The 19,813-nt window shown below is 42.6% G+C and overlaps 1 protein-coding gene and 1 pseudogene across 1 annotated transcript; both read right to left on the bottom strand.

Annotated features, from left to right (window-relative positions):
• Positions 1-19,813, bottom strand: part of LOC142189602 (uncharacterized) — a 243,420-nt pseudogene that overhangs the window by 29,251 nt on the left and 194,356 nt on the right.
• Positions 14,516-15,277, bottom strand: LOC142204867 (gastrula zinc finger protein XlCGF66.1-like). Its single transcript, XM_075276197.1, has 4 exons — positions 15,200-15,277; positions 14,899-15,069; positions 14,697-14,820; positions 14,516-14,613 (listed from the first exon to the last, which is right to left on the bottom strand). The coding sequence occupies exons 1-4, from the start codon at positions 15,275-15,277 to the stop codon at positions 14,516-14,518; spliced, it is 471 nt and encodes a 156-aa protein (XP_075132298.1).

Below are 19,813 nucleotides of genomic sequence, written 5' to 3'. Positions count from 1 at the left end.
GTCTGTGTGTGATGTTTATGTTCCTTAGATCTTTCTTCCTTGCTCCTTCCATATATAACATGCCTCCCAACTTGTGAAGAACTGAAAGAGGGACAAAATGTGCGGCGCGCGTATTCTCATTCATTTTCTATGTGCCCGCACACAGTATAATCCTCCTACAGTCACCCGTAAATTATATGTTCCCCCTCTATCTCTTCCCCAGTTTCATATACACCCTTCATCTGCCCCCAGTTTCATGTCCCCCCTTCATCTCTGCCCCCGGTTTCATGTCCCCTCCATCTCTGCCCCCAGATTCATGTCCTCTCCATCTCTGCCCCCAGATTCATGTCCTCCCCATCTCTGCCCCCAGATTCATCTCCCCTCCATCTTTGCCCCCAGATTCATGTCCCCACATCTCTGCCCCCAGATTCATGTCCTCTCCATCTCTGCCCCCAGATTCATGTCCTCTCCATCTCTGCCCCCAGATTCATGTCCTCTCCATCTCTGCCCCCCAGATTCATGTCCTCTCCATCTCTGCCCCCAGTTTCATGTCCCCTCCATCTCTGCCCCCAGATTCATGTCCCCCATCTCTGCCCCCAGATTCATCTCCCCTCCATCTTTGCCCCCAGATTCATGTCCCCACATCTCTGCCCCCAGATTCATGTCCTCTCCATCTCTGCCCCCAGATTCATGTCCCCTCCATCTCTGCCCCCGGTTTCATGTCCTCTCCATCTCTGCCCCCAGATTCATGTCCTCTCCATCTCTGCCCCCCAGATTCATGTCCTCTCCATCTCTGCCCCCGGTTTCATGTCCCCTCCATCTCTGCCCCCAGATTCATGTCCTCTCCATCTCTGCCCCCAGATTCATGTCCTCTCCATCTCTGCCCCCAGATTCATGTCCTCCCCATCTCTGCCCCCAGATTCATCTCCCCTCCATCTTTGCCCCCAGATTCATGTCCCCACATCTCTGCCCCCAGATTCATGTCCTCTCCATCTCTGCCCCCAGATTCATGTCCTCTCCATCTCTGCCCCCAGATTCATGTCCTCTCCATCTCTGCCCCCAGATTCATGTCCTCTCCATCTCTGCCCCCAGATTCATGTCCTCCCCATCTCTGCCCCCAGATTCATGTCCCCATATCTCTGCCCCCAGATTCATCTCCCCTCCATCTTTGCCCCCAGATTCATGTCCCCACATCTCTGCCCCCAGATTCATGTCCTCTCCATCTCTGCCCCCAGATTCATGTCCTCTCCATCTCTGCCCCCCAGATTCATGTCCTCTCCATCTCTGCCCCCGGTTTCATGTCCCCTCCATCTCTGCCCCCAGATTCATGTCCTCTCCATCTCTGCCCCCAGATTCATGTCCTCTCCATCTCTGCCCCCAGATTCATGTCCTCTCCATCTCTGCCCCCAGATTCATGTCCTCTCCATCTCTGCCCCCAGATTCATGTCCCCATATCTCTGCCCCCAGATTCATCTCCCCTCCATCTTTGCCCCCAGATTCATGTCCCCACATCTCTGCCCCCAGATTCATGTCCCCTCCATCTCTGCCCCCAGATTCATGTCCTCTCCATCTCTGCCCCCAGATTCATGTCCTCTCCATCTCTGCCCCCAGATTCATGTCTCCCCATCTCTTCCCCCAGATTCATGTCCCCCCATCTCTGCCCCCAGTGTCATGCCGTCCTCTCCTTCATCTGCCCCCAGTTTCACGTACCACCTCCACATTACAGGTAAAGAAGAAGTTTCACTCAAATCCAATGCCAATCAACCAAACGTGTTTATTGGTAGAGCTAACGTTTTCGGTCTCTATGGACCTTCCTCAGGCTCTACACAAAGAAAATTGCAACAATAAATAATAAGTACCAGTGATAGGTCCCAAGACATAACAGTGATTATAATATGTGACCAAAAAATTATAACAATCACAAAATAACAGAATGGACACCTATTCACAAGTATAATGTACAATATATACATATAAAGAACCATGTAAATGTAGCAATCTGGGTGTTATCGGCAAGATCCCCTTGGAACAGTTATATAGGAGATGTTAAGCAGAAAATATAAAAAATTAAAATAAAAAGCAAACATATACATAGAGTGAATCAGCGCCATGCCATAAGTCAATGTAGCAGTTTTAACATGATGATACATCCATTAGTAAATTCAAGCATGTTCCAAATTCTGCATAGTATGCCACAGAACATACTGTATACTGATGGTGTATATACAGTATACTGATGGTGTATATATACTGATGGTGTATATATACTGATGGTGCATATATACTGATGGTGTATATATACTGATGGTGTATATACTGATGGTGTATATACTGATGGTGCATATATACTGATGGTGCATATATACTGATGGTGTATATATACTGATGGTGTATATACAGTATACTGATGGTGTATATATACTGATGGTGTATATATACTGATGGTGCATATATACTGATGGTATATATATACTGATGGTGTATATACAGTATACTGATGGTGTATATACTGATGGTGTATATACTGATGGTGTATATATACTGATGGTGTATATACTGATGGTGTATATATACTGATGGCGCATATATACTGATGGTGTATATATACTGATGGTGCATATATACTGATGGTGCATATATACTGATAGTGTATATATACTGATGGTGTATACACTGATGGTGTATATATACTGATGGTGTATATACTGATGGTGCATATATACTGATGGTGTATACACTGATGGTGTATATATACTGACGGTGCATATATACTGATGGTGTATATATACTGATGGTGCATATATACTGATGGTGTATATATACTGATGGTGTATACACTGATGGTGTATATATACTGATGGTGTATATACTGATGGTGCATATATACTGATGGTGTATATACTGATGGTGTATATACTGATGGTGCATATATACTGATGGTGTATATATACTGATGGTGTATACACTGATGGTGTATACATACTGATGGTGCATATATACTGATGGTGCATATATACTGATGGTGTATATATACTGATGGTGCATATATACTGATGGTGCATATATACTGATGGTGTATATACTGATGGTGCATATATACTGATGGTGTATATACTGATGGTGTATATATACTGATGGTGTATATACTGATGGTGTATATACTGATGGTGTATATATTCTGATGGTGTATATACTGATGGTGTATATATACTGATGGTGTATATATACTGATGGCGTATATATTCTGATGGTGTATATATACTGATGGTGTATATATACTGATGGTGTATATACTGATGGTGTATATATACTGATGGTGTATATACTGATGGTGTATATATACTGATGGTGTATATACTGACACTGATGGTGCATATATACTGATGGTGTATATATACTGATGGTGCATATATACTGATGGTGTATATACTGATGGTGCATATATACTGATGGTGTATATATACTGATGGTGTATACACTGATGGTGCATATATACTGATGGTGTATATATACTGATGGTGCATATATACTGATGGTGCATATATACTGATGGTGTATATATACTGATGGTGTATATATACTGATGGTGCATATATACTGATGGTGTATATATACTGATGGTGTATATACTGATGGTGTATATATACTGATGGTGTATATATACTGATGGTGCATATATACTGATGGTGTATATATACTGATGGTGTATATACTGATGGTGTATATATACTGATGGTGTATATATACTGATGGTGCATATATACTGATGGTGTATACACTGATGGTGTATATATACTGATGGTGTATATACAGTATACTGATGGTGTATATACTGATGGTGTATATACTGATGGTGTATATATACTGATGGTGCATATATACTGATGGTGTATATATACTGATGGTGCATATATACTGATGGTGCATATATACTGATAGTGTATATATACTGATGGTGCATATATACTGATGGTGTATACACTGATGGTGTATATATACTGATGGTGCATATATACTGATGGTGTATATATACTGATGGTGCATATATACTGATGGTGTATATATACTGATGGTGTATACACTGATGGTGTATATATACTGATGGTGTATATACTGATGGTGCATATATACTGATGGTGTATATACTGATGGTGTATATACTGATGGTGCATATATACTGATGGTGTATATACTGATGGTGTATATACTGATGGTGCATATATACTGATGGTGTATATATACTGATGGTGTATACACTGATGGTGTATACATACTGATGGTGCATATATACTGATGGTGCATATATACTGATGGTGCATATATACTGATGGTGTATATACTGATGGTGCATATATACTGATGGTGTATATACTGATGGTGTATTTTATACTGATGGTGTATATACTGATGGTGTATATACTGATGGTGCATATATACTGATGGTGTATATATACTGATGGTGTATATACTGATGGTGTATATATACTGATGGTGTATACACTGATGGTGTATACATACTGATGGTGCATATATACTGATGGTGCATATATACTGATGGTGCATATATACTGATGGTGTATATACTGATGGTGCATATATACTGATGGTGTATATACTGATGGTGTATACACTGATGGTGTATACATACTGATGGTGCATATATACTGATGGTGCATATATACTGATGGTGCATATACACTGATGGTGCATACATACTGATGGTGCATATATACTGATGGTGCATATATACTGATGGTGCATATATACTGATGGTGTATATACTGATGGTGCATATATACTGATGGTGTATATACTGATGGTGTATTTTATACTGATGGTGTATATACTGATGGTGTATATACTGATGGTGCATATATACTGATGGTGTATATATACTGATGGTGTATATACTGATGGTGTATATATACTGATGGTGTATACACTGATGGTGTATACATACTGATGGTGCATATATACTGATGGTGCATATATACTGATGGTGTATACATACTGATGGTGCATATATACTGATGGTGCATATATACTGATGGTGTATATACTGCCCCACCTCCAACCCCCCACCATATCGCAGTCACCAACGAAGAGGAAGATGAGACTCCATGGACTGTTATAACCCAACCCCCCCCCCCCCCATACCCACCACCCACCCAACCCAACTCCCCCCCCCCCCCCCCCCGCCGCCCACTTTACTAGCTTTGGCAATGCCAAATACCTATTCGGACGTGCCAATAAAGCATTTTTGATTTGATTTGATACTGATGGTGTATATATACTGATGGTGTATATACTGATGGTGCATATATTCTGATGGTGTATATATACTGATGGTGTATATACTGATGGTGCATATATTCTGATGGTGTATATATACTGATGGTGTATATACTGATGGTGCATATATACTGATGGTGTATATATTCTGATGGTGTATATACTGATGGTGTATATATTCTGATGGTGTATATACTGATGGTGTATATATACTGATGGTGTATATATACTGATGGCGTATATATTCTGATGGTGTATATATACTGATGGTGTATATATACTGATGGTGTATATACTGATGGTGTATATATACTGATGGTGTATATACTGATGGTGTATATATACTGATGGTGTATATACTGACACTGATGGTGTATATATACTGATGGTGTATATACAGTATACTGATGGTGAATATACTGATGGTGCATATATACTGATGGTGCATATATACTGATGGTGTATATATACTGATGGTGTATATATACTGATGGTGCATATATACTGATGGTGTATATATACTGATGGTGTATACACTGATGGTGCATATATACTGATGGTGTATATATACTGATGGTGCATATATACTGATGGTGTATATATACTGATGGTGTATATATACTGATGGTGCATATATACTGATGGTGCATATATACTGATGGTGTATATATACTGATGGTGTATACACTGATGGTGCATATATACTGATGGTGTATATATACTGATGGTGCATATATACTGATGGTGCATATATACTGATGGTGTATATATACTGATGGTGTATATATACTGATGGTGCATATATACTGATGGTGTATATATACTGATGGTGCATATATACTGATGGTGTATATACTGATGGTGTATATATACTGATGGTGTATATATACTGATGGTGCATATATACTGATGGTGTATATACTTATGGTGTATATATACTGATGGTGTATATACTGATGGTGCATATATACTGATGGTGTATACACTGATGGTGTATATATACTGATGGTGTATATATACTGATGGTGTATACACTGATGGTGTATATATACTGATGGTGCATATATACTGATGGTGCATATATACTGATGGTGTATACACTGATGGTGTATATATACTGATGGTGCATATATACTGATGGTGCATATATACTGATGGTGTATACACTGATGGTGCATATATACTGATGGTGTATATATACTGATGGTGTATATATACTGATGGTGTATATACTGATGGTGCATATATACTGATGGTGTATACACTGATGGTGCATATATACTGATGGTGTATATATACTGATGGTGTATATATACTGATGGTGTATATACTGATGGTGCATATATACTGATGGTGTATATACTGATGGTGTATATATACTGATGGTGTATACACTGATGGTGTATATATACTGATGGTGTATACACTGATGGTGTATATATACTGATGGTGCATATATACTGATGGTGCATATATACTGATGGTGTATATACTGATGGTGTATATATACTGATGGTGCATATATACTGATGGTGTATATACTGATGGTGTATATATTCTGATGGTGCATATATACTGATGGTGTATATATACTGATGGTGTATATACTGACACTGATGGTGTATATATACTGATGGTGTATATACTGACACTGATGGTGTATATATACTGATGGTGTATATATACTGATGGTGCATATATACTGATGGTGTATATACTGATGGTGTATATATTCTGATGGTGTATATACTGATGGTGCATATATACTGATGGTGTGTGTATATACTGATGGTGTATATACTGATGGTGTATATACTGATGGTGTATATATACTGATGGTGTATATACACTCTTCTAGCAGTGTAGCTCTTATAAGAGCTGTTGGTTTAATATTCCTGCCTAACAGAAGCTAATTCCTAGCTAACCCTGGGCAGCACGTCTCTCCCTGACTAAATCCAAGTCGCATCTGAAATGAAAACGCCTGAAGAAAGGTCATGTCGTTTCTTTTTCTTTTTTTAGCTAGCAGCCTACATTAACAGGGCCAGAAAGTCTGCAGAGGAAAACACAATACGTTTCTGCCGTGGTCTTTTCCGCTGTGATTTTGGGGTACAGCTCGCAACGTGGGGCCTTCCCCTACAGAACATTATGTGGCCTAAACATCAGATGTCTCCTTATCAACTGTTTTGACTCATTTATAGAGATGAGCGAATACCGTTCAATCGAGTAGTTATTCGATCGGATATTAAGGTATTTGAGATATTCGATTACGATGGAATACCACGCAGTAAAAATTCGTATCCCCTCCAACCTCCCCTGGCACTTTTTTTGCACCAATATCTGTGCAGGGGAGGTGGGACAGGAAGCAGGAAATCGTAGGCATCAAAAAAAAAAAAAAAAGTCATTGGCTAAATCAGGTGACCTCAGATTTTTAAGAATAGTGTCAGCCATATTCGTGCTGGATGCGGTTTGGTGAGATAGGGAGAGACATTGTGCTGAGGGTCAGAGAGAGAATTTAGCTTCTGCTAGGCAGGAAAACTGAAAACCAACAGTTCAAGATGGCGCCGCACTGAGTGGCTGCCTCGATACAGAGCTCCAAGCTGAGAGTAACCTTTACCTTCCTTTTCACTCTTTTTGTCTGTATCTTCAAGAATCCTCTACTCAAGCAACCTAGCACTATGAATTAGCAGCTATAAATCGAATGGAAGACCCTGTGGAGTATTTCTTTCCTTTTGTTTCTATTGTTAAAGCATGGACAAGACTCAAGACCTGATGACCTGGAATTTCCTGTGTGGACATGTGCCTGTTACCATCCCCCATTGAGCTAAGGACAGCATGGTCACCATGAGGCAGAGAAAGCTGGAGGAGAAAACTGCATGGAAGTGCGGACTTCTTCTTTCAAGGAGATGATTTCTGGAGTCGATTGCTGATGTGTGAAGATGCTACTGCTGACTGGTATTTCTTTCTATTACTGTGGACACGTGGGACTCTGTTACAGCCTCGGAACCTACCATCCCCCACCTAGTTTATGGAAGCTTGGCAAGAGAGCAGCAGCCTGTCTACCTGGATGGCTTCAGACTTCTTTGGGCAGTAGAACACAGTGGTAAGAAGAAAGGAGGAAGAGGAGGGCTTGTGATGAAGGACATTTGGGACATTTTATTGTGGTTAACGAAAAATAGTGCTGATACAAGATACCGAACTATCAGCTGTGAGCAGGAGATCCCACTACCTATGAAAGGAACTGCCACGTTATTATGATAGCTGCATATGTCCCCACCTCTGCAAAACAAACCTTTCTGCTTGTTATATCCACATGCTGTGCCCCCTCCTCGTGTCCTCCAACCACATTCGGCTGTATTATTAACATCACTCCGCACAGAGAACTAAATGATCCTGCAGTGTGTCTGTGTTTCTTTCTTTTTAGTTGCTATGATTCCTAGGATTTCTCTATCTGCCATGAGCTTCTATGTGTTTCTCTTGTTATATACTACTGTACCATCTATGAAACTGTATCACTGAAATTTCCCCATTGTGGGACTATTAAAGGATTATCTTATCTTATCAGAACTAAACTGTAGGAAGAGGAGAAATACACCTCCAGTATATAGACTCAACCTGACAAAATATCCCAAGAGCCCTTTTTAGGGCTCAAATTCCCAACCACTCATATACAGTATATACCTGTTCCATAGGGGGTGAGAAGAAACTTGTATACTGTCATCCAGTATATACTGCAGTAGATAAACGCTCCATATATAGTATCTACCCTGCGTATATACAAAAAAAAAAAAAACATTTGTGCACTCACTCAGTCTACTTCTCTCATACGGGTGAGACTAAACCTGTATACTGTCATCCGGTATGTACTGCAGTAGATAAACACTACATATATCTACCCTGAGTGTATACCAAAAAAATATACTGGTATACACTGAAAATGCACAAGGCTAGCACAAAGGGACATAAACAAGGCTGGGGGCGTGGAAATGTAGCTGGGGAGCAGGGTTGTGGACAAGCTACAGCGCATCCCGTGCCTACTGCTGTGCGGCAGCAAGCATTGCGCTTCTCCACAGTCCTTGGCTTGATGGCTACATTAAGCAGGGTGCAGGGTACCACACTGACCAGGCCTGAGCACCAGGAACAGGTGTTACAATAGCTAGTGGTTAATACTTCCAGCACCTTTTCCACCAGCCAGTCAGCCACTCCCTCAAGTCCTCTTCCTTGCCAAGAGACTGGTCCTCCTTCCTCCCAACATGCCCAATCTTCCCAGGAGAGTCATCCCACCTTTGCCCCATCCCAGGAGCTGTTTTCAGGTCCTTTAACTATCTCTCACTCTGTCCAACCACTTTCAAACGCAAACTAAAGACACATCTTCTCAGACAGGCCTATCACAATTTCTAACGTAAACCCTTCCGTACTATATTTAGAATCCCCAAAATTTAACCCTCCTCTGTCCCCGCTCCCACATTACCCCACATGATAGGATGTCTTTTCAGGCTAACATTATTTGACCAAGCTCCATCCACATGTTACAGGACACCACTAGTGATGGCTCATAAGGTTTTGTTTGTGTAATGACAGTCACCTCTATTACAAAATTGTCTGAATACTGTATAAGCAATGCCGCCCCTGCTACCTCTTGTGTCACCCCCTCTACCTCATAGATTGTAAGCTCTTGCAAGCAGGGCCCTCAGTCCCATTGTGTGAAATGACGTTCTTTGTTATGTATCTGTCTGTATTTGAACCCTACAAATTGTACAGTGCTGCAGAATATGTTGGCGCTATATAAATAAAATGTATAAAGTACTGATTTAGACATAAAACATTTCCCAGATTTTGGGCACGAATATGGCTTCTCCCCTGTGTGAGTTCTTTAATGTTCAACAAGATGTGTTTTATAAGCAAAACATTTCGCACATTCTTAACATGAATAAGTCTTCTCCCCTGTGTGAGTTCTTTGATGTTCAACAAGATGGAATTTGTGAGCAAAACGCTTCCCACATTCAGAGCATGAATATGGCTTCTCCCCTGTGTGAATTCTCTTATGTCTATTGAGAATTGATAACTGGTTAAAAAATTTCCCACATTCTAGGCACAAATAAGGCTTCTCCCCAGTGTGAGTTTTGTTATGTTTAACAAGACTTGATTTGCAAGTAAAACATTTCCCACATTCTGGGCATGAATATGGCTTCTCCCCTGTGTGAATTCTCTTATGTCTATTGAGAATTGATAACTGGTTAAAATTTTTTCCACATTCTAGGCACAAATAAGGCTTCTCCCCAGTGTGAGTTTTGTCATGTTTAACAAGACTTGATTTGCAAGTAAAACATTTCCCACATTCTGGGCACGAATATGGCTTCTCTCCTGTGTGAATTTTTTGATGTTCAAAAAGAGACGATTTGCGAGTAAAACATTTCCCACATTCAGGGCACGAATAAGGCTTCTCTCCTGTGTGAGTTTTTTGATGTTTAATATGACTTGATTTCTGAGTAAAACATTTCCCACATTCTGAACATGAATAAGGCTTCTCTCCTGTGTGAATTTTTTGATGTTCAAAAAGAGATGATTTCCAAGTAAAACATTCCCCACATTCTGGACACGAATAAGGCTTCTCTCCTGTGTGAGTTTTTTGATGTCCAAAAAGAGATGATTTGCGAGCAAAACATTTCCCACATTCAGAGCACGAATAAGGCTTCTCTCCTGTGTGAGTTTTTTGATGTTTAACATGACTTGATTTCTGAGTAAAACATTTCCCACATTCTGAACATGAATAAGGCTTCTCTCCTGTGTGAATTTTTTGATGTTCAAAAAGAGATGATTTCCAAGTAAAACATTTCCCACATTCTGGACACGAATAAGGCTTCTCTCCTGTGTGAGTTTTTTGATGATCAACAAGAAGTGATTTGCGAAAAAAACATTTCCCACATTCTGAGCACGAATATGGCTTCTCTCCTCTGTGAATTTTTTTATGTCCAAAAAGATTTGATTTCGAAGTAAAACATTTCCCACATTCTGGACATGAATATGGCTTCTCTCCTGTGTGAGTTCTCTGATGTATAACACCCCTTCTGCAGCTTTCATTTTGCTTAACAGACTGTGATGAATTAGTAGAAAGATCTTTCTCCTGTAGGGCTGAGGGTATATCTGGAGTAATGACATGTTCTTCATATGGATCTTGTGTGATACCATGATCCTCTGCTTTATAATCTGTAGATATCAGATGTTCCTCTGAGCTCCTGGTACAGATATCTGACAAGAAGAAAACTGATGTTACTATTATTGAATAACATAACCTTATAAGTATATTCCCCACTGAGCTGCCGCTGCCTGAGACGCTTCAGACCATGTGAAGAAGTGAAGTCAGTGGCACAGGCAGCAAATGACGGCAGCGCGGCCTACTTCATTAGTATTCACTGTGCTGAGACGGAGGTCAGTGATAGTAAATAGTAATGAAGCGGGGCAGGAGACGCCACCACTGCTCTAGGTCACTGTTGGGTGGGTCAGACCCATACTGCGGGCTCCTGTGCATCACCTACTATGGGTAAGAGATGTCATTTCCTCCCCTAGATACCCTGTTTTTTGGACAGACTTTTAGTTGGAGAATGTTTCTCATATAGTATTTACTTGCATTGAGCAGCATTATATTGTGTTTATCTCCCTGTTATCATTGCATACATTCTCTAGGACAGGGTATTTTCTCTGGCTTTCAGTGGAGATTGTGTCCCCCTTCCTTCTCCTGTTTCCCATTTTATTTTTGATATGCTTCAATATGTGATTGGAAGGATTTGGAAAGGATTTGGGACATTCACATATATATACATATAAAAACCACTATATTTCCAATGCTGCTCTTTCTCTGTATATGTCTTTCTCTGTTCTGGTGGTTGATAAGCACAGTTTATTGCCTCAGTGGGTTGCCCCATTTTTGTACAGTTTTGAATAATAGTTTTCTGTGTGTTATATGTTATGTGTATTTTTAGACATGTAATGCTTAATAAAGGATATATTTAATTTTTATAAAGTACGTGTATGTTGAGTATCTCAATTTGTTTGGGTTTTTTTAAAATCCTATTTGTTTCTATTCACTGTAGAGGTGAACACAATCCCTGGCTGCTTAACTATGGCCACTTATGTGGAATAATACTGTAGGATGCCATAAATCTTACTGTATTACACCCCATACACACAATAGAATCCAAACCACATCTGCTGGATTTCCCAGCCTGAACTCACCGCGGATCTGCTGTCCCACACAGTATGTAGTAGGGTCTGTGGAGTCACAAGGAAGCAGGGACTCCTAGCGTCATAGATCACTAAGATACGGGGAGTCCTGGTGTGTGGACAGAGTTCAGGCTGGGAAATGTGACTGACGTACAGACCAGATTTTCTAGTCCGGATTCCATAGTGTGATTGGGGTCTAAGGTGAGGTTTACACAGTGACATTTGTAGAAGCTGCTTCAGGAATTTTGAAAGATTAATTTTCCCGCTTTACCAAATCAGCCCCAGAATCTCCATCAGATTCCTTACTGGCCAGGCCGGATTTTCCACCTCCCATTTATTTCCATAGAGCTCTGAGGTGGAATCTGCCTGAAGATCGAGCTGGAGGATTATTTTTCCGCCCCTGAAATAATCTGCTATATAATTCTGGTAAATTCTTTCCCTTCACGAGGACTGACAGCCGGTGAGGAAGAAATCCGGGGTGAAAAGTTTCTCTCCTCTTCCAGCTCATTCTTACACTGACGGGTCCCTTGGCACCCCTCTCCTCCTCTGCTTTCTCTTTCCTCTTACCCTCCCCCTTCTGTTGTCGGACTATACTTCCTCCTGTTGCCTTGCCCCTTTGGTTTCCCAGTACCCTAAGTGTAGCCCGTAGCTGTCCTACACCCCTTCTGCCTCGCTGGGGGCCACTGTTTAGAGATTTCAGCCAAAAGAATTCTACAGACAAGTCTTAGGTTTTATTTTATAGCTTTTTGTTAGGCCCAATTACAACCTACAGTCCCCCGGGATGGGGGGGGGTCGTCTAGTTTTATTTTTCTTGTGTTCTTGGCCCATACGGCTTCACTAAATATGAATGAAACATATTCTATACTACATGTGTTCTCACCTATAACAGTATCGCACTATTATTCATGTATTATGTGTATATTAGCTGAATCGCAGAATATATAGTTGGATAATGTGACAGAACAGAGGCTAAAAAATTCTCCACAAAATTGTAGCAGTCGGTGACTGAGGAGAATCAGTGACCCTTCTATACATTATGTTAGGATCACATCTTCCATCTTGTATTCTGTCAGCCATTTTGTAACCTTTTTCTTATATAAGCTTCATAAGGATGTCTGTTTAGAGTCTAAGAGACCCCTTTAGGGGATAAGGCGTGTGGAATGTTGATGGTTGGGTTATAACTCCTTATCTGTTTGTGCTAAGACTATTCATCTTTGAGGGTGGGTGTAGAAACCGATTCAAATAACCTGTTGATCGTTAGCCCCAAGGCCGGAGCGGACCAGCATGTGATCATTATCTCTCTTGCTGTGATATATACATCTAGAATTAGTGTAAGATGTTGGTTTACACATAAATATCTTAGATTCTTTCTTCATGTCATGAGAAAGGTCATCCCAGGTTGGAGTGTAATAATGAGATGCAGACCTTATCCAATAGTCATGTGCCACAGCTTATGTCATTAGAATAGTCCAACCTGCTCTTGTCTGTATAAATATTGACTCTCTGTAACAATAAATCAGAACTCACTTGATACACTATCAGCTGCGTGTGTGTGCGTGTGGCTTCTCCAGGCCCAATGGGTGGTAGCCCATCTAGGCCTGTTAATTATTTAATTTGGAACCCTGCAACATATTGAGGACCATTTGACGTCCCCTACAATTATATAGTGGTGACTCCTCACCTGGGCGGGTCCCTGTAGGAATGTCCTCCTCACACTTCTCATCACCACTCACATAGGGCTCTTCCTTTATTCTCATAGATATAGCATTCATGTCGCTCACATCTTTATCCTGATGGAAAATCTGGGAAACAAATAATGTAAAAGTCACCGGACAAATGGGGAAGTCACAGAGAATGTTCTAGATCATTAATCCGCATGAAGATGAAAGATGTCCTGACAGTAGCTGCAGGTCTGTGAGAAGCCGGATAAACATATTAGATGGCGGCTCAATGACACCGCCCATGTATATAACCATATAATACTGCTGGATACAACAAGACTGACCACAAGGACTTCACAGCCCGTCTACACATCATAGGGAATATCTCCATCTACCTGATCATCATCCTGTGGAAGAAGAGGACTGGGACATCTCTCCGGTGTTGTCCTCTTACTGGATCTACCTGTAGGAAACACAGACAGGGACTGAATTCATTCTGTACATACAAATAATGGAAGTCCATGTGTATATAGTCATGTCTATTACCTGCTGATGTGAGGGGCTGCTGGTCCTCCATCATCACCTCCTTGTACAGATCCTTGTGTCCTTCTAAATACTCCCACTCCTCCATGGAGAAATAGACAGCGACATCCTGACACCTTATAGGAACCTGACAACACAATGATACAGTCATCACCCCGACCCCTCCAGTTACTGTATAATGTCCCAGCATTCCCAGCAGTGTCACCTCTCCAGTCAGCAGCTCCAGCATCTTGTTGGTGAGTTCTAGGATCTTCTGTCCATTGATCTCCTCCTGTATCAGGGGGTGAGGTGGAGGCCCTGGGATTGGGCTCAGGGTTCCTCCATATACAGGAGCCTGACAGCGCCCACTAGAGGTCTTCTTCACTACTGTGTAATCCTGGTTATGGGGAGACACATTAATAAATCTCACTACATACATGTCCAGAGTCCATCACCTCTCCAGTCATATCATCTGTTATTACTATAGATAAGAATGATGTCATGATGACATCATCAGAATCTCTCACCTCTCCAGTAAGCTGGTAGATGATCTCTAGGGTGAGATTTAATAGACTTTCCGCCATCTTGTTCCTGTCTCTTTCCATCCTTGATGGATCAATCAAGAATATTCTCTTATATAGAAGATACTGAGAGGATTCTATATTGTAGGAACCTGAATGGAGAGAAGATGAGACAATGTAATCACTACACGGAATCCCATGGAATAAATAGAAGAGTTGAGTCCCATTATTATCACCACCTCCTACTTCTGACGTCGGCAGCGTGTAGCTCAGGAAGGAAGTGACTTGTTGTGGGCCGGCTTGGTGGGTATATAAGGTGTGTGATAGGCTGAACAGAATCTCATTGGGAGTATTAGATCAGCCTCAAGCGTACTGGCTGAGGGGTGATCAGTGCTGCCCGGGGTGTGACAACACAAATTGGATCTGGAAGAACCAAAACCTGATGCCGAACAGCCCAGGAGGCTCCAGCAGCTCTAGTAGAATGAGCCGTGCTACCCACTAAGGAGGGGAAGAAACCCTCAAGAAGGTGAGGAAGAGTCCAAAGATACGGAGCTGACACTTGTAAAGATGACACTGACTTTCCCTGCAGCTTCAGTCACAACAAGTGATGGTTCGTCCATCGATCTCTTGGAACAGCCACAACTGTCACAGATAGATCTCCCACATTTCTGTCTGGACTACAATCTACTGGCCATAGAGGTGAAGACACTCGGCCCCTGATATTACCAGCACACTGGAACTAACTGTACAGTCCTCCCTGACCCTGACAGAAGAGGAAGTATTACAGCCTAGTACGCAACGTGCAACAACAAGTTACTAATGCAGAGGAGAAAGTGGCCAACGGGAATCTGTAGGTTTGTGACTTACTGAAATGAGCAGAATCTTACATGATGGTATAGAGGACGTAGAGAATGGGCCCCGCTGTAGGGACATGAGAGGAATGAGTGTCCCGGAGAATGTTCCATCCAGAGATCTAACACCGATACAGGGGCTTGTAAAAGTATTCACACCCCTTGACGTTTGTCACATTTTGTGACAACCACAAACTTAAATGTATTTTCTTGAGATTTTCAGCGATAACACAAAGTATCAGATAATTGTGAGGTGGAAGGAAAATGATAGAAGGTTATTAACATTGTAATCCAATAAACATCTGACAAGTGTGACGTGTAAAAGTCTTCACACCCCTATAGCAATACTTTGTAGAGCCGCCTTTGGCTACAATTCCAGCTACAAGTCTTTTGGGCTCGGTCTCTTCCAGCTTTGCACATCTAGAGATGAGATTTCTGCCCCTTCTTCTTCTTTGCAGCCAGATTGGATGGAGCGTCTGTGAACAGCAATTTTCATGTCTTGCCACAGATGCTCAATGGGATTTAGGTCTGGACTGTGACTGGGCCGTTCTAAGAGCGGAATATTCTGTGATCGAAACCATTCACTGGAGCTCGGGCTGGAGGTTTAGGGTCATTGCTGGAAGGGGAATCTCCTGCCCAGTCTCAAGTTTATTGTAGGATCCAACAGGGCCATGAGGAGGACATTATAGTGTGTGGGGGCCACGAGGAGGACATTATAGTGTGTGGGGGCCACAGGGAGGACATTATAGTGTGTGGGGGCCACTGAATGTATGAGAAGGGCTGAGAGCGAGCACTTACCTCCTCGGGTACAGCAGCCGTCTGCTCACAGGACCTGTGATGATGTCAGAGGTGTGGGAGGAGTCAAGGAGTCACATGATCAGGTCCTGCTGTTATACCTTTGTCTGTGCAGAAGATACTAAATCCTAGTGAGCTAAAGGATCTGTGATGAGGTCACCTGTATGGGAGGAGTCACAGAATCACATGACTAGATATCAGAGCCGCCTGTGTGTGACGTATGTAAAAGAGATGTGTGTGACGTGTATGTAGCAGAGCTGTGTGTGATGTGTATGTAGCAGAGCTGTGTGTGTGATGTGTATGTAGCAGAGCTGTCTGTGTGACGTGTATGTAGCAGAGCTGTGTGTGATGTGTATGTAGCAGAGCTGTGTGTGTGTGACGTGTATGTAGCAGAGCTGTGTGTGTGATGTGTATGTAGCAGAGCTGTCTGTGTGACGTGTATGTAGCAGAGCTGTGTGTGTGATGTGTATGTAGCAGAGCTGTGTGTGACGTGTATGTAGCAGAGCTGTGTGTGTGTGACGTGTATGTAGCAGAGCTGTGTGTGTGTGACGTGTATGCAGCAGAGCTGTGTGTGACGTGTATGTAGCAGAGCTGTGTGTGTTTGACGTGTATGTAGTGGAGCCGTCTGTGTGTGACGTGTATGTAGTGGAGCCATATGTGTGTGATGTGTATGTAGCGGAGCCGTCTGTGTGACGTGTATGCAGCAGAGCTGTGTGTGTGACGTGTATGCAGCAGAGCTGTGTGTGTGACGTGTATGCAGCAGAGCTGTGTGTGTGACGTGTATGCAGCAGAGCTGTGTGTGTGACGTGTATGCAGCAGAGCTGTGTGTGCGACGTGTATGCAGCAGAGCTGTGTGTGTGACGTGTACAGTCATGGCCAAAAGTTTTGAGAATGATACAAATATTAATTTTTACAAAGTCTACTGCTTCAGTTTTTCTAATGGCAATTTGCATATACTCCAGAATGTTATAAAGAGTGATCAGCTTAACAGCAATTACTTGCAAAGTCAATATTTGTCTAGAAAATTAACTTTATCCCCCAAAACACATTTCAACATCATTGCAGCCCTGCATTAAAGAGGACCTTTCACCATTTTGCACACAGGCAGTTCTATATATTGCCGAAAAGGCTTTCCCGATGTGGGCCCAGTGTGAAGAGCTTACGGTCCGGTACTGTAGCTCTTCTATGGTCAGAAGGGCGTTTCTGACAGTTAGCCAGAGACGTCCTTCTTCACAGCACAGCCAATCGCGCTGTGCTGTGAGAGTCGGGAGGAACTCCCCCTTCCCTCCCTGATAATGCTCCTCTATGGACGAGTACTGCGAGCAGATGGAGGGGGCGTTCCTCCCGGCTCTCACAGCACAGCGCGATTGGCTGTGCTGTGAAGAAGGACGTCTCTGGCTAACTGTCAGAAACGCCCTTCTGACCATAGAAGAGCTACGGTACCGGGACCGTAAGCTCTTCACACCGGGCACAGATCGGGAAAGCCGACAGTGCGCTGAATTCAGCGCACTGTCAGCTTTCCGGCAGTATATAGAACTGCCTGTGGGCAAAATGGTGAAAGGTCCTCTTTAAAGGGGCTCTATCAGCAAAATCATGCTGCTAGAGCCCCACATATGCGTGCATAGTCTTTATAAAGGCTATTCAGGCACCGTAAATGTTATATTAAACTACCCCCCCCCCCCTTTAAAATAATAACCTAAAAAAGAATGTGCTCTACTTATAGATCGTGCACCCTGGGCCGGCATTCAGGGTGTGCCTTCATCTTCCTCCACGCCTCTTCTTCCTCCGATGTCCTCCAGTCCCGTCCTCCTCCGGCGCTCGCTCGCGGACACTGATATAAAAAAAACGGCCTGGGCGCATGCACAGTAGCATGCGGCTTCTACTACAGCTACTGCGGATGCGCCCAGGCTATCACTGTCCGTTCGCGAGCGCTGGAGGAAGACGGGACCGGAGGACATCGGAGGAAGAAGAGGCGTGGAAGAAGATGAAGACACACCGTGAATGCCCGCCCAGCGTGCACGATGCGTAAGTAGATCATATTCTTTTTTAGGTTATTTTAAACGGGGGGGGGGGGGGGGGGTAGTTTAATATAACTTTTACGGTGCCTGAATAGCCTTTTTAAAGGCTATTCATGCATATGTGGGGTTCTAGCAGCATGATTTTGCTGATAGAGCCCCTTTAAAAGGACCAGCTAACATCGTTTCAGTGATTGCTCCATTAACACAGGTGTGGGTGTTGATGAGGACAGGGCTGGAGATCAATCTGTCATGATTAAGTAAGAATGACACCACTGGACAGTTTAAAAGGAGGCTGGTGCTTGGCATCATTGTTTCTCTTCTGTTAACCATGGTTATCTCTAAAGAAACACGTGCAGTCATCATTGCACTGCACAAAAAATGGCCTAACAGGGAAGAGTATCGCAACTAGAAAGATTGCACCTCAGTCAACAATCTATCGCATCATCAAGAACTTCAAGGAGAGAGGTTCCATTGTTGGCAAAAAAGGCTCCAGGGCGCCCACGAAAGACCAGCAAGCGCTAGGACCGTCTCTTAAAGTGTTTAAGCTGCGGGATCGGGCTACCAGCAGTGCAGAGCTTGCTCAGGAATAGCAGCAGGTAGGTGTGAGTGCATCTGCACGCACTGTGAGGCGGAGACTCTTGGAGCAAGGCCTGGTCTCAAGGAGGGCAGCAAAGAAGCCACTTCTCTCCAGAAAAAACCATCAGGGACAGACTCATGGTGGTGACTAGAGTTGAGCAAGTACTGTTCGGATCAGGCGATCCGAACAGCACGCACGCATTGAAATGAATGGAAGCACCTGGTGCTTCTGGTTTGACGCCGGCCGCTTAACCCGACGAGTGCTGGCTACGTCAATTCATTTCAATGCGTGCGTGCTGTTCGGATCGCCTGATCTGAAGAGTACTCGCTCAACTCTAGTGGTGACAGGCTGAGCTTTGGAAATTGCCAGCCTGAAGGAT

Source organism: Leptodactylus fuscus, chromosome 1 (assembly GCF_031893055.1).
Source record: "Leptodactylus fuscus isolate aLepFus1 chromosome 1, aLepFus1.hap2, whole genome shotgun sequence".
NCBI classification, from domain to species: Eukaryota; Metazoa; Chordata; class Amphibia; order Anura; family Leptodactylidae; genus Leptodactylus; species Leptodactylus fuscus.
Note: the sequence above shows the minus strand (reverse complement) of the source record. Positions and strands in the feature narration are given on the sequence as shown.